This window comes from Solenopsis invicta, chromosome 4 (genome assembly GCF_016802725.1).
Source record: "Solenopsis invicta isolate M01_SB chromosome 4, UNIL_Sinv_3.0, whole genome shotgun sequence".
NCBI lineage: Eukaryota > Metazoa > Arthropoda > Insecta > Hymenoptera > Formicidae > Solenopsis > Solenopsis invicta.
In genome coordinates, this window is record NC_052667.1 from 1,756,325 (window position 1) to 1,769,731 (window position 13,407).

General features: G+C 34.8%; 3 protein-coding genes across 9 annotated transcripts; 1 reads left to right on the forward strand and 2 right to left on the reverse strand.

Annotated features, from left to right (window-relative positions):
• Window positions 1-5: 5 nt before the first annotated feature.
• On the reverse strand, window positions 6-1,403 carry LOC105195735 (ribonuclease P protein subunit p29). The gene is made up of 4 exons (XM_011161299.3): window positions 1,098-1,403; window positions 904-1,040; window positions 439-826; window positions 6-280 (listed from the first exon to the last, which is right to left on the reverse strand). Exons 1-4 carry the CDS (start codon window positions 1,111-1,113, stop codon window positions 141-143), a joined length of 681 nt encoding a protein of 226 aa, XP_011159601.1. The 5' UTR covers window positions 1,114-1,403; the 3' UTR covers window positions 6-140.
• A 146-nt stretch (window positions 1,404-1,549) lies between these two features.
• On the forward strand, window positions 1,550-7,235 carry LOC105195734 (E3 ubiquitin-protein ligase Iruka). Of its 4 annotated transcripts, XM_039448540.1 has the most exons (9): window positions 1,550-1,724; window positions 2,626-2,757; window positions 2,847-3,037; window positions 3,277-3,399; window positions 3,833-4,005; window positions 4,216-4,331; window positions 4,421-4,545; window positions 4,785-4,880; window positions 5,012-7,235. In XM_039448540.1, exons 1-8 carry the CDS (start codon window positions 1,641-1,643, stop codon window positions 4,861-4,863), a joined length of 1,023 nt encoding a protein of 340 aa, XP_039304474.1. In that variant the 5' UTR covers window positions 1,550-1,640; the 3' UTR covers window positions 4,864-4,880; window positions 5,012-7,235. The 4 variants fall into 4 exon arrangements, with proteins under 4 accessions (XP_039304474.1, XP_011159600.1, XP_011159596.1 ...); XM_011161298.3 differs by having other exon boundaries at window positions 4,421-4,599; window positions 4,785-7,235; XM_011161294.3 differs by having other exon boundaries at window positions 4,785-7,235.
• Window positions 7,236-7,667: 432 nt separating this feature from the next.
• LOC105195825 (transcription factor Sp4) lies at window positions 7,668-12,313 on the reverse strand. 4 transcript variants are annotated; one of them, XM_026133619.2, is made up of 10 exons: window positions 12,137-12,313; window positions 11,655-11,936; window positions 11,072-11,507; window positions 10,724-10,908; window positions 10,447-10,536; window positions 9,993-10,283; window positions 9,679-9,913; window positions 9,052-9,541; window positions 8,652-8,946; window positions 7,668-8,591 (listed from the first exon to the last, which is right to left on the reverse strand). In XM_026133619.2, the coding sequence occupies exons 1-10, from the start codon at window positions 12,170-12,172 to the stop codon at window positions 8,427-8,429; spliced, it is 2,505 nt and encodes an 834-aa protein (XP_025989404.1). In that variant the 5' UTR covers window positions 12,173-12,313; the 3' UTR covers window positions 7,668-8,426. The 4 variants fall into 4 exon arrangements, with proteins under 4 accessions (XP_025989404.1, XP_025989403.1, XP_039304470.1 ...); XM_026133618.2 differs by having other exon boundaries at window positions 8,652-8,958; XM_039448536.1 differs by having other exon boundaries at window positions 7,668-8,946.
• Window positions 12,314-13,407: the final 1,094 nt, after the last annotated feature.

Below are 13,407 nucleotides of genomic sequence, written 5' to 3' on the forward strand. Positions count from 1 at the left end.
TACAGTTACATTATCCATATACTGATTTATTTTATTATATTTTTTTACTTTCCTCTGCAATGTGACTTCTTTATCAAGATTTCATGCTTATGAATCTTTGTAGGTGGCGTCAAATTTAAATACATTATATTAACTATTTATCACAGCATTATAATTGAACTATTCTTAAGCTTTTTCTTTGCTCGTTTTTCTGGCTTTACAGAAAGTTCTCTTCCAAATGCTTTCAATGTTACACCATCGTCCAAATGAACATTAATCTTAATCACGTTCTTTGGTATGGCTGAAAACAGATAAAATATTGTTAGCAATACAAAAATATTTTAAACTTTTATAAGGAATTGTATCAATGTATATAATGACAATAGCAGCAAGTACATATACATGTATATGACATGCTTAGGAAAAAGATTGACAAATGTACACTAGCACATTGCTTACTTCGAATAACATTGTCCATTCCACAAACTCTGAAAGTGTTCTGTGTATCTTGTATGACAATTCCTGCAACTCCTACCAGACTGGGGCATATTGATCTATCAATCGAGATTTTAGCACCGTGAAAATCAGCTTTCACCAATTGCAAGTTTACATTCTCCCAATTTGGACTGCTAGGATCCTTTGGTATACTTGCAAATGATTCAATGCCAAGCATTTCTCGCATATACTGTAACCATAATTGATTTAAGGGCAAAAGATCAGAATACTTCATCTGATTCCTATTACCAATCCTGCCTAAACCAAGGCGTAATCTCTTCCTGTTGGAGAAGCACTTGCCTTTCTTCACTTTCTGCTTAAACTTTGGTCTTATCTTGTTAAGTATATAAGTCTAAAATTTAAAAAAATCTTAGCTAATAATTATATTTCCATGTGATTACTTTTTTATCCATCTTATATACTGTATACCTTTCGCAAATCATCCGGAATAGATTTACGATCGGATGGTGGCAACAAATTTTGTAAAAAGTCAATGACATATTGCTGAGTGTTCTCACAGATCTTTATGTGACTAGTCAGGCTTTTGGGAAGTGGGGTGCACACCTCTGAAAAAGCATTATTATTAATGTAAGAACGAAAAAATTGTACATGCCAATACTTACTCGGACAACTCGACATGCTTCTGTAATTTAGATACGATAATTCCTAAATTATTCTTTCAAACTGTATTGCAATTAAAAATTCTAATCATCTTCGCAATGTGTCGAAATATTGTAAAATTTCTTCGTGGTTTTCACGAAAGCAAGGAATGCTTTCAATGTACAGAAGTTATTGATAAATTAATGAAATTAACTAATTAGAATGCTAATAACAATACCAAACCGAACTCGGAATTGCTCGGAATTACACGCAATCACACGCTGTGTATAGAATACGTCTCAGAAAGTATAAATAAGATGGACAAGAAGCGTCACATTATTACGTCACATTGCGGCTACGATCGACCAATCGTGCCGCTCTCGATGAGCCAATGACAACGCGACACGATTGTTCGAGTTTGGCATAGAGAGCCATATCGTCTAATTCGTTTTGCACATCCATGGCCGAGGCCAATCGAGGAAAGCCGAGGCGAGCCGAGCACAGCCGAGTATGAGCCAACAGTAACTGCGGCAAGTAGAGATGGAGAACTGAAAGACACGTACAACATGGCGGAGGCCGTTGTGGACGGGAGTCCGATGTCTCGGTTTTTTTGCCACAAATGCAGCGTCGAAATCGAGCGTCTGCTGCCGGTAAGTGCGCCGCGATGTTCCCCGCCACGTACGGCCACCGATCCGCGCCGGGCGATGCGGAATTTCCGCAGCGGAATGCCCGTTTTCCCCGCGGGGTAACTGTCACCCCGTGTCATGTGCGGAAATTCCGTTGCTCTCCCCCCTGCGACGAGCGTGGCTCGTCACGATCCTACGTGCCGAATGACGGTGTCGATGACAACGCGCTCGTCACCTTCCCCATCATCTCAAAGATCTCGACGGTCACGGACCGTAAATTGCATTCGCGACGTTTATGCCTTTGGAACGATCTTTCCCCCTCCGGAAAACATGCTACGCACATTCTATACGAGCGTTGTCCTCGATCCGAATCCCATCGTTTCTCGGACGATGCGTTTTAATCAAGCCATGTCTGACAAAGGATGTTTCGTCTACGATTTGACTGCTCTAGAATTCTTCGTTCGATCAATCTGACTCACTATTTTCGTGTACGGAATTATCAAACGTATAAATAAATATGCATCAATCTGCTCTTTTCTTGTATCATATTACATTCTTTGTTTCATTAAAAATGCGACAACTTATATCTTTGCATTCTAGTAAGAGAACGGCATACACAAGTTTTGTTTCTCTCATTAATCTTTTTTAAAATATTTCTGAGATGTGTGTAAAGATATTGCTGTCTCATTTTTCTGCAATTGTTATTAGAATTATTTATTATTATATCTATTTATGAAAATATTAATATATCTTTATATTTTTGGAAATATTTTTTTGTTGCATTAAACATTGTAAAAAAAACTGTTTATTTTACAATGTTTAACACAGACATATATCAGATAATTTGTTGAGATGGGTCAAAGACTTTGCAAGCTAAATTGTGTAACTTGGACCTTTTCGTAACTAACATTTTGTTTCCAATTAGAATTACACATGTCCACGATGCGCATGTGGTTTCATCGAAGAGCTGGAAAGCAGCAGCAATGAAGGCAGCTCAGGTATGGACGTGAACAGTGAAGACCTGAGCGATGGAGATATTGACATCTTGACTTACAATGTGAGTAAATTTTATAATTAAGCCAGAAATTATTGACAATTGTCTATCAAAAAGATATAAACTTAAGTATATATGTGTACTCGATGCAGCCAATGCTCTCAGCACAGCGTGTAGATCGTGATCGTGACATAATAGAGATGATAATGGGTCTCTCAAATACTTATACCAATCAACAATTGAATACCAATCAACAACCGGGTGGAGGCAATAGGAACTACGTGCTTGGAGGCAGAAGAAGGTCTAATTGGTCTCGCAACCCTCAAGATGGACGTCGCAGCAGGTATCTTTCCTGTGCACAGCGATACAATTTTCAAAAATTTTTTTCAATTTATTTGTTTGAGTGTTTGGCAACAAATTTGATAGATGGCGCGTCTACCCTTTGCCCTTTATCTCTTTTGTTCTCAGTGTAAATGTAAAATATTACACTGTTCATATTTATTTTAATAATCCATATCTCTTGTGCATGATATTGGTGTGAAAATTGGTAAGATAATGGTTTGAAATTTCTACCCAAAATAGCACTCGTAGAAGACAAGAGAGCCTACCGGTGCCTATAGAGAGTTTCATACAAGATTTTATCTTCAATCTCTCAGGAGCAGCAAGTCTGAGCAACTCCGTGGGACAAGATGCACAGCCGTCTGTGTAAGTTTTTTTTTTTTTTTTTTTTTTTTTTTTTTTGAAAAATGCTTATGATATTAAGCTGTATGATGTAAAATATAGATGGGTTATGTTTTTTCTCTATCATAAGTATATGTAAGGTGGGTTGATATTTTAATTTACTAATATTTTTGAGATATAAATACGTGTTATACTATTACATTTCTGTTGATATTTAAATATTGGATTTTTTCTATACTTTTTTTTACAACTCTTTCGATGTTTTAATCTTGTTACTTTATTACATGTGTGTATTTTCATAAAACTATACACACATTGTCATCAATTGTCAACATGCTTTCTCAACAGTGATAGCAACAATAAATATTTAAAAAATTCACTCATCCATGGGGGTACAAAGTCATTAACAATTTTAATTTAATCTTTAGTATTACTAAAATAAAACAAAATAATGTAGATTCAATGTTAGACTGTTCTTGGGAAATCCTGGAGATTATGTTTGGGGTCGCGATGGATTAGACGCTATTGTTACCCAATTATTGAATCAAATGGATGGTACTGGACCACCACCTTTATCACGCAACCAAATCGATGAGATTCCTACTACTACTATAATGCAAAGTCAAGTTGGTTAGTATTCAATGGTATACATATCGATGTGTAGTTTACGATGCTATGTACATCTATTATGTCTTAAAACTGTTTTTTTCTCAAGTTTTATATTAAGCCACTTTGATACATTGAAATATTTTTGTTTTCAACTGTGTTTGATTTATTTTATCCATCGTAATCGTCATTTTTTTTATATTTTATATAATTCTTCTCTTCTTTTTTACACAGATTGTAAGTTACAATGTTCCGTTTGCTGGGAAGACTTTAAGCTATCAGAACCTGTTAGACAATTGCCATGCCAGCATGTCTATCACGCACCGTGCATTGTACCTTGGTTGGAATTAGTAAGCTGAAAAATTTTCACGTTTTATTAACAATGTCACCCATATTAAAGATAATTTTTTTCTTTATTTTTTTTTTTTTCATTTTCTAGCACGGAACCTGTCCCATTTGCAGACAGAACTTGGGAGATCAAAATCAAGCTGAAGCAAATCAAGATACTGCAGCCAACATAGCAGGATCCGCTTTAGCCGGATCCAGTTTTGCTGCTTTATTCAGGCAAGACCTGTGATGAAGTTTTTATTGTATCAAATTTCTATCTTCAAAACCTTGGTAATACTTGATTTAATGTTTACGAGTTTAATTTTTTATGAAATAGAACAGACAGTGGTTATTATGAGAAAGTACATAGGCTTGCTGCTTTGTTTGCGTAGTTTCTCGTTTCTGCCTTTATTTTTTTATTTGTGAAAATAAAATTCATAAATATTTTAAATACATTGTTATGATATGTAATATAGGGCAGCAAACGAAGCAAGCAGAACAGGACAGCCAATTAGCCGGACATCGTCCACTTCATCATCTACTTCATCAGAGTAGCTTCAGTACTTGTTCAAGTGAGATTTGAGAGTGATATTTTTCTTTCAACTCCAGTTTCGTAATTTAGCCGAATGTATATCTATTTTTAACACATTGATATCACTTCTGGCACTCTCTTGCCTTTAGTAAGGCGTATATCTCTTTACAGATAAAATGTGTCAACTACAAAAAATTTGAACTATCACTTGATTGATATTATTTCAATGTAAAGTGTTGAGTTCAATGAACGAATGCCGAGTTCGATTCACCGTTTCGTTCTACATTCAGCAAATTGTACTAAACCGATATCGGCCAAAATAACAAAATCATAAATCAAATTGTTACATTTGTCTTTGCCTGTTGCGCTATTTTAATATTCAACATTAAGACATAACATATGTTAAACTATGTATCATCATCTTTACTAATGCCATTTGAATTTATGAATATTTGGATGGTTATTGGAACGTACCAGGCATTGACAAATCAATCATACACTCTGTTACATTTCGGAGCAGAAAGGGACTTTTAATTTATAATTTAATTTCAATAAAAATAAAAAAAAGAAAAATTCTGCAAAAGCAGCCTACGTAGTCGTTATACACGTCATTTATGCGTGGGCAGTTTCATTTTGTGTAGCATTAATTCTAACAAACTCGGAACAGATCAAATTTTTTGTTATTTATATGTAAAGTATAATTTTTACTCATCGCCGAGGCTCAGTAAAATCGATACATGTAAGCTTACGCAGTATAATTAGAAAAATTGGGAAACAAACTAATAAATTCAGCTAACAAATATGGTGCAATATAGATATCAAGAATGCTTGAAGATAAAAATACTACTTACTACAGAAAAAAAATATATATATGTACTTCGAATTAGAACATATCACATGAGTCAAAAAATTTAGCAGTTAAGAAGCTAAACAGAATTAATATAAAACATCTGCATATCAAAATTTTATTTTTCTGTTTTATAATTTTTTTCTTTTGAGTAAAAAATTAGTAAAACTAGAGCATTAATGTTCACATGATTTATTTTTTAATATAATCGTCTATTGTAATATGTATCTATACCTTAATATTTGAGTCTCGGCGAATAAAGACGCATGAGTGTGTAAAAAATTTGCTTTGTTCAGTTTTTCAAACGTGTAAAAACATTTTTGTAACCTGTATCTGACAGATCCATTAATTTTGAAAAAACTAATTTTTACAACGCAAATGCATAATACATGAATAATACACATTTGTGACAGAAACTAGCAGCATAAAAAAAAATATATATATATATACCTCTATATAACAAAGATACTTGAGAGAAAATATGCGCACTCATGGAGATAAACCCTTGCATTCGCATTTGTGTAGTTTGCAGCAATCGACGAAGTTACACATTGTATAAACATAAAATAGAATATAGCGTAAAAAATACGGTTAGAAATTATCTAAATTCTTCCGGCCGATGTTACTGCATATGCAGTTGAAATGGATTACTTTCGCAATATATTTGTACATACGCGATGAACAAGCATTCAGCTAGTATGAGTTAACAAAACAAAAAATATCGCGCTATACTACTAAACGTCTGTTTAAATTTTATGCTTTATACATAATTCTGTTGTCCATTTTTCTGTTCGATGATAAAATATTGTTTGTTTTATGAAAGTTAAATATTAAGATAATAAAAGGGAGAATTGAGTTTGCATATGGAGGGCTATTATTGAATTTCTTTTTTAATGAGTAAAATTTAAAACAAGAGCGCTACAGTATGTGTACAGAAAAGTGATTACAGTTTATCTACAGCAGACTGTAACTTTAAATTTATATTTCAAAACAAGAAAATGATTCTTTACATTCTTGTAAAATCTTATGAGGCTTGCGAATTTTACGTTATTGCAAATTGTTTTGCTTGGATACGTCCGAAAGTTCGGGATCGATCTTTTTTAAAATTATTTTGTTTCTATGTATAATGGAAAATGACAATGAAATATCTGTCATAATATTACATTGTGTTTAAAATTAACAATTGATTCAATTATAACATAAATATACGAATGTAATTAATGCAAAGATAAATATTATTGACCTAACAGTAACGACGTTTAAAGTAGCATTGATACGACAAAGTTTTCAGAAAAAACGTATTTTCTTTAAATATTATGCTTTTTACGTTCATGATACTTTTCGATGTGTCAACAATAAAGCAGCGATATTTGTGTTTATTATATAAAGTAAAATGGAATATTTTTCGTTTGTTATGTATGTATAATATAAAAATACAGAATTTAACAATGTTTATACATGCTTTCTAGCAAATGGTAGTCTGTAAATTTATTAGTAGAACATTATGGGATATATTTATTCGTCAATAAAGAGAGAGATCTAATATAATGTGAGATACAGACGCGTTGTTTTTCTCCAACACTTTTATTAGTATTTCTCATATTGAAAAAACAGCAAACGCGATGCGAAAATATAATTTTATTTATATAATTCCCTCCCCCATTTCTAGACTTCGATATTTATTCCGCAACTAGCTGTTTTTGTGCGAATAAAGTTCCAATACAAATGAATAAAAATGTAATATAACAGTGCGAAGTATAAAGTATCCATTTAAGAATGGAGAAATGTACGAAGCCCGAAATAACGAGAAAATAACAAATTTTATTTCTAAATTTATGAGTTTATAATTTGATTAAATCGAAAACTAATAAATGTACGAGTTAAATTTATAATCTAATTTTTTTAATAATAATGACCTCACATATCTTAAACTTCGTACGTCTCACCACTAACTAGGTACTGTGTACTCCGTATCGTTTACATTTACATTCTGTTTTTTTTTTATACTTGCATAATTATATTTATTGCAAGACAGACAACTTTGTTTCGTGTTATTTGTAATCTATTATATATACACAAGTCAATTCAAAATTCAGGCAAAACTCTTCTAAGATAAAATTTATATATAGTTTCGTATGCAATATATTATGAAACGGTTTAAAATAATTGGATAAATTAAAAGCTAAATATCTCTCGACTCCTTATGTAATATCAAAAGATGTTTTTTACAAGTGTAAAATTTTCTCGTGCAAAATTGTAGTGTACATTGATTTACATTATATACATACATATATACACAAATAATCGCAATAAAAAAATAGATTGTATGTTACGAACTGTATATATATATATATATGGTTATATCTAAACTCACTACCACACTATTTTTATATAGAACACAATAATTCATTCGCTGCAGCATACTAATTTCAATTATTTATATAACATATGTATTTTACCGTACTTGTACGCTATATTATATTCATAATGATTAACATAATAATTAACTTTTTCGAATTGTTATATTCTAGAATATGTAAATTTCATTTTCATCTCTACTGAGTGATTTTTTTCTAATTAACAATTAAACGTAGACAGCGTTTTCTATATAAAACAATTAAAGATTTTTTGTTTCTTTTTTTCAGAAATTAGTCTACTGTGAATGTGACTCATTATTATAAAATTTCTATTGTAATATTGATATTAGCTGATTGTTGTCCAATTTTATTTCATAGAACTTTATTCATTTGCTATACGATTCGACGATTCAGATTTCATGGAGTCGATTGGTTCTGATATGACAATCTCAGATTGCTCCGTTTCCTTGTGCAGAGCTATAATGATTTTTTGTTCTGTGGAAGATTGACTGTCAGACGAGCCTTCCTGGGTCGAGGTAGCAGCTTCCTGAAATTCAACATGTAACAATGCATCGCGTGCGATGCGTTTCGGACGAGTGTTACTTACCGTGCTTCGTATCTTTGTATGTGTTTTGATGTGTTTTGTTAGGTGATCTGATCGCATAAATTTCTTTGTACATTCCGGGCACTGGAAACGCTTTTCCCCGGTATGAGTTCTACGGTGCCTTTGAAGTTCATCGGATCTAGTAAACTTTTTACCGCAAAATATCCAAGTACAGATAAAAGGTCGCTCGCCAGTATGCCAGCGTAAATGAGCGCGTAAATGACTTGTTTTCCCATATACTTTATTACATCCAGCAATGTGGCATATGTGTTGCCGTTTCCTGGTTATATCTCTATTTCTACAGAGAAATCTGAGTATCAATACACACGTGTATGACTATTTTTCATTCAATATCACGAGTAAATATTCGCGTTTAACGTGATTGAACGAAGTTATCACTTACCTGTCTCCTTCACCACAATTAGGACATGTACATGCGACTCTTCTACGATGTTGCTTATTAGGATCGGTAGTGTCATTATTGGAGACACTATTGGTTGTATTCGTTATTTGCTGTTGATGAGACACGGGTGCAGCGGACGTTGTCAAAGTCCCTGACTGAAGAGTTTGAAGAATCTGCCATTTGGTAGGATCATTCGAGTCAAGTTGCACGGTTGGCGTAGTCGCGACAATAGGTGTAGCCGCGGCAGCGGGTAACGTTTGAACCGTAGCCGGCTGCAATGCGCTCGCTGGAATTACTTGCACATTTCCTAAGCCTGGGATATTTTGCACAGGTATCGATTGTAAAAAACCGTTAGTCGTGTTCATCCCGGCGGCTGGTTGAATTTGCATTATACTTCCGTTGCTCACGTTTCTCATCATGTTACCTTGTTGCGCGGTTAAATTCGCTAACGCGGACGCAGGTATAAGTGTTAACTGTTGCCCTTGCGCTCCTGTACAAATAAAAAATCATTACTTGCAAAATTATAAATTATAACGAAGAAATATATTAGAAGACGTAAAAATTAAAAGTTCAATAATATTTAACAAAATACTGCAACAAAGTATACACACATAACAATTCACTTGCCTGTAATCGTAATGGGTTGCACTGTAGGTTGGGTCGACTGTGCAGCAGGGATATGTATTACTTGTCCACTAGTCAATTGACTGGCGTCAATATTAGTTACTTTAATGTCACCCTCTACCGTTTCCGGCGGTCTTGTTAAAGTAGATAATGTTTGCACGTCGATTTTCTGGCCGTCTTTTGTAGTAATAACGTTATTTCCTGTTACGTTTCTTCCTAATGCTCCTATACCAAGCACCTAAAAAATGTATGATATATAATTTAGAATAACTTCAGCATTTTAATATATTAATATTGAGAATTTATAAGTATATTACTTGAACATTGCTAGGGGATGCAACTGTTGTGCTCCAAGTCGCCACTGTCGATGATGGAGTGGAAGATTGTTGCATCTGCTGCTGCTGTTGCGGCTGCTGCTGTTGTTGTTGGGATGATGGTGGTTGCTGTTGTATCACCTGCTGTACCACTTGTTGCACTTGCTGTTGCTGTTGCACTTGAGCTTGAGCAACTTGTTGTTGTTGTACAGATTGTACCACTTGTTGTTGAGTTTGTTGTTGAACAACTTGCTGTTGCGCTTGTTGATGTGCAACTTGTGTTACTTGTTGACTCTATGGCACGTCGAACATTTATTTAATAAGATTATATCCACAAACGATGGACAAAATAATATAAATATCTATGAATATATTACTTTTTTTATTAAGGGAAAAGGATCTAGTGCAATAGATAAAAAAAATCCATCACCGAATCTAATTTATTATAAGTATTTACCTGAAGATTTTGTAACTGTGGTAAACTAGCAATTTGCACCTGCTGAATCTGACCACTTGGCGTGATTATTTGTGCTACTTGAGGTATTTGCTAGAATTAAAACAACCAGAATACACATTTGCATTGATGATATATATGTATATATATATATATATATATATATATATATATATATATATGACATTATTTGTATTGTAATTGAAAATATTTAATCATACAAATATTATAAGTTGTTATAACAGTTGCTACATCATATCATTTTTTTTTTGTAACTCACTTGCATAATTTGGGGTATCATTTGTGTCGTAGGCATATTAAAAACACTAGACAAAGATTGTACAGGAAGATGTACAGTCTGATAAACGGTTTGCCCATTATTGGCAGTGACAGGTAACTGTACAGGTACTGCTTGTTGAACATGCTGCATAGGAAATTGCAGTGGTCGTACTTGTACACTTTGACCTGTAACATACATATTATTTGACATACATATTACATTCTATTTGTTTAAATTGTTAAAATTGCTTAAACATAAATAATTAATAATTAAAAAAACATTTATTATGAAAGTATAAATTATACATGCACATGATTGTAGGCCAATATTTTGCAATAAAGGACGCACCTGTTGGCAACTGAACCGTTTGTCCCGTAATATTTTGTATAATCGAAGTGGGAAAGACATTCGGTGTTCTTATAAGACTAACTGGTTGTGGTGTGATAATAGTTTGACCGTTTGCAAGTTGGACTTGCTGTCCAGCAAGTTGCATTTGTTGACCATTTGCAGTAGTAAATTGCATTGTTGGCTGTGCCTGATGATGACTACCTGCAGCCGACATCGCGGAGGATGGAATGAATAGAGCTTCCTGACCGTCTATATTAACGGTCTGCATTTGTGGGATTACACTGTAACTGAGCTGCTGCTGCTGTTGTTGCTGCTGCGTCTGTTGCTGCTGGGCTTGCTGCTGCTGCTGCGATTGCTGCTGGCTCTGTTGTTGCTGCTGCTGCTGTTGTTGTTGAAGAGCTGCCTGTGCCTGGGCACTGCTAATAATCTGAGCACCCTGTGAAATAAAAAAGGTGCGTTTATAAATTAAAACCGTTTATAAAATAAAACTAATTAAACAAACAAAAGAATAATTTGCGATACACAATATAAGATGTTTTTTTCTAACACAATTGTAATTGTATTATCATCGTTTCACACATACTTGCAAGAATTGATGAGGTAGTGATTGAACAGAGATTGTTTGCGCTCTCTGTTGATCATGTTGCTGTTGTAAAGGCACAAAGTTTTGCAGGGTAATAACTTGTGGCTGCTGCTGCTGCTGAGCTTGCTGAACATCTTGCTGTTGTTGCAATTGCTGCAATACATTAGCGCTTAAAAAACGAATCTGTGGCTGAGCAGTTTGCTGCTGTTGCTCTAACTGTTGCTGATCTGCCTCATCTTGCTGCTGCTGAGATTGTAAAGGATCATGTTCTTCAATTTCTTCCTAGAAATAATTATTCAGTTTATTGTCTTGTCCTATATATATTTTCACATTATAGTAGAATCTAAATCTTATAAATTGTTGTTTGTATAAAAATATATACAATATTGAGAAGTTAAAGAAAATATTGATTGACAACATAAATTTCAGAAAGTAATATTGTAAAGGCAAGTACAAGTAATGTAACATAATAAATATCTTACTTGTGAAAGATTTCTTCCATCTATACTTCGTTTCATGATGAATGAATTTATTTTACACTAGACACAATTTATAATAGTTCTAACGTTTCATGTCAAGTGTGCTAGGAATCCATACTGCAACAAGTATAACTACATTGATAATCTTCTTGAAGTTACAAGACACGAATTGTCACAGATGTTCCTACAAAGAGACATTATTTTAAAAAGAATGTCTATTGAATAACTAATTAAAGTCTATATAAAATAGCTAGTAGTAGTTGTATTAAGCCTTATATTAATTGCTCCAATTTTCTAATATAAGTTTCCTTCAATTAGGAAATTATAGCAATTTTAATTAAGATAATTGAGTGAAAGAAATGCATAAAGAAATATCTGGAAGATTGGTTTTAGAAAAAGAATAGAAAATCACTAGTTATGGAGAAAGGTGAATGTGTTTAGTCCTAAACACTTGTGTGTATATTGGAGAGCGGGGGGGGGATATCTCATTTTATTAGTTGAAATCAAATAAAATCGAGAATATGCTAAAAATAGTGAAACATCCAAATTTGGTTGGAGCACTGGGCTTTAATGCGAGAATTTGAATGGGACATGGTAGAAGAAAGGAAAGAGGAGCAGTGTTGGCAAACGTTGGAGCGTGTTGACATCGAGCTGCCAGCGGCGTGCGCGAAAGACGCCGAACCCTCTCTCTGTCTCTCTTTCTCTCTCTCTTTCCCCAACGAGGGAACAAAGAAGGCCGTCGCCAACAACGGGCATCCTCCTGGAGAACCCGCTCGAGGAACCGCCTCCTTACGCCCCTGTTTCTCCGCCGCCCCACCCGATTTTATATCGAGGCACGCGCACGAGGCCCGACATGACGGGCAAGGTGAGCCTCGTGTCGTCACACCGCCCACCATCGGTCGCGCTCTCGCGGCGGCGCCCGCCGCGATAACGGGGAAGGCAGACTCGCGATGCCACACAGCCTCCACCCACCTCGGGACTCCACCTAACATGGAAACAAACACGTGTTGCCCTCGCAGAGGGTACTCACACTGGACCATGCACGGCCAATGCCAAAAACACCAGGCCGACGCTAGGTGTCAACGTCACACCATTAGCACTATTACAGCACCACCGACGCATCCGTGATCCGTGTCGTTAGTCCGATACGTTCCGTTGGTCAGGCGAGTACACAAAAACATACGTAGTTTCCTCAGGACGCAATACCGTTCGCTCACAGAGGACTGCCTCGGTACGAACAAACGTGGACTTTCGGGCCGCTCCACTCTCGTATC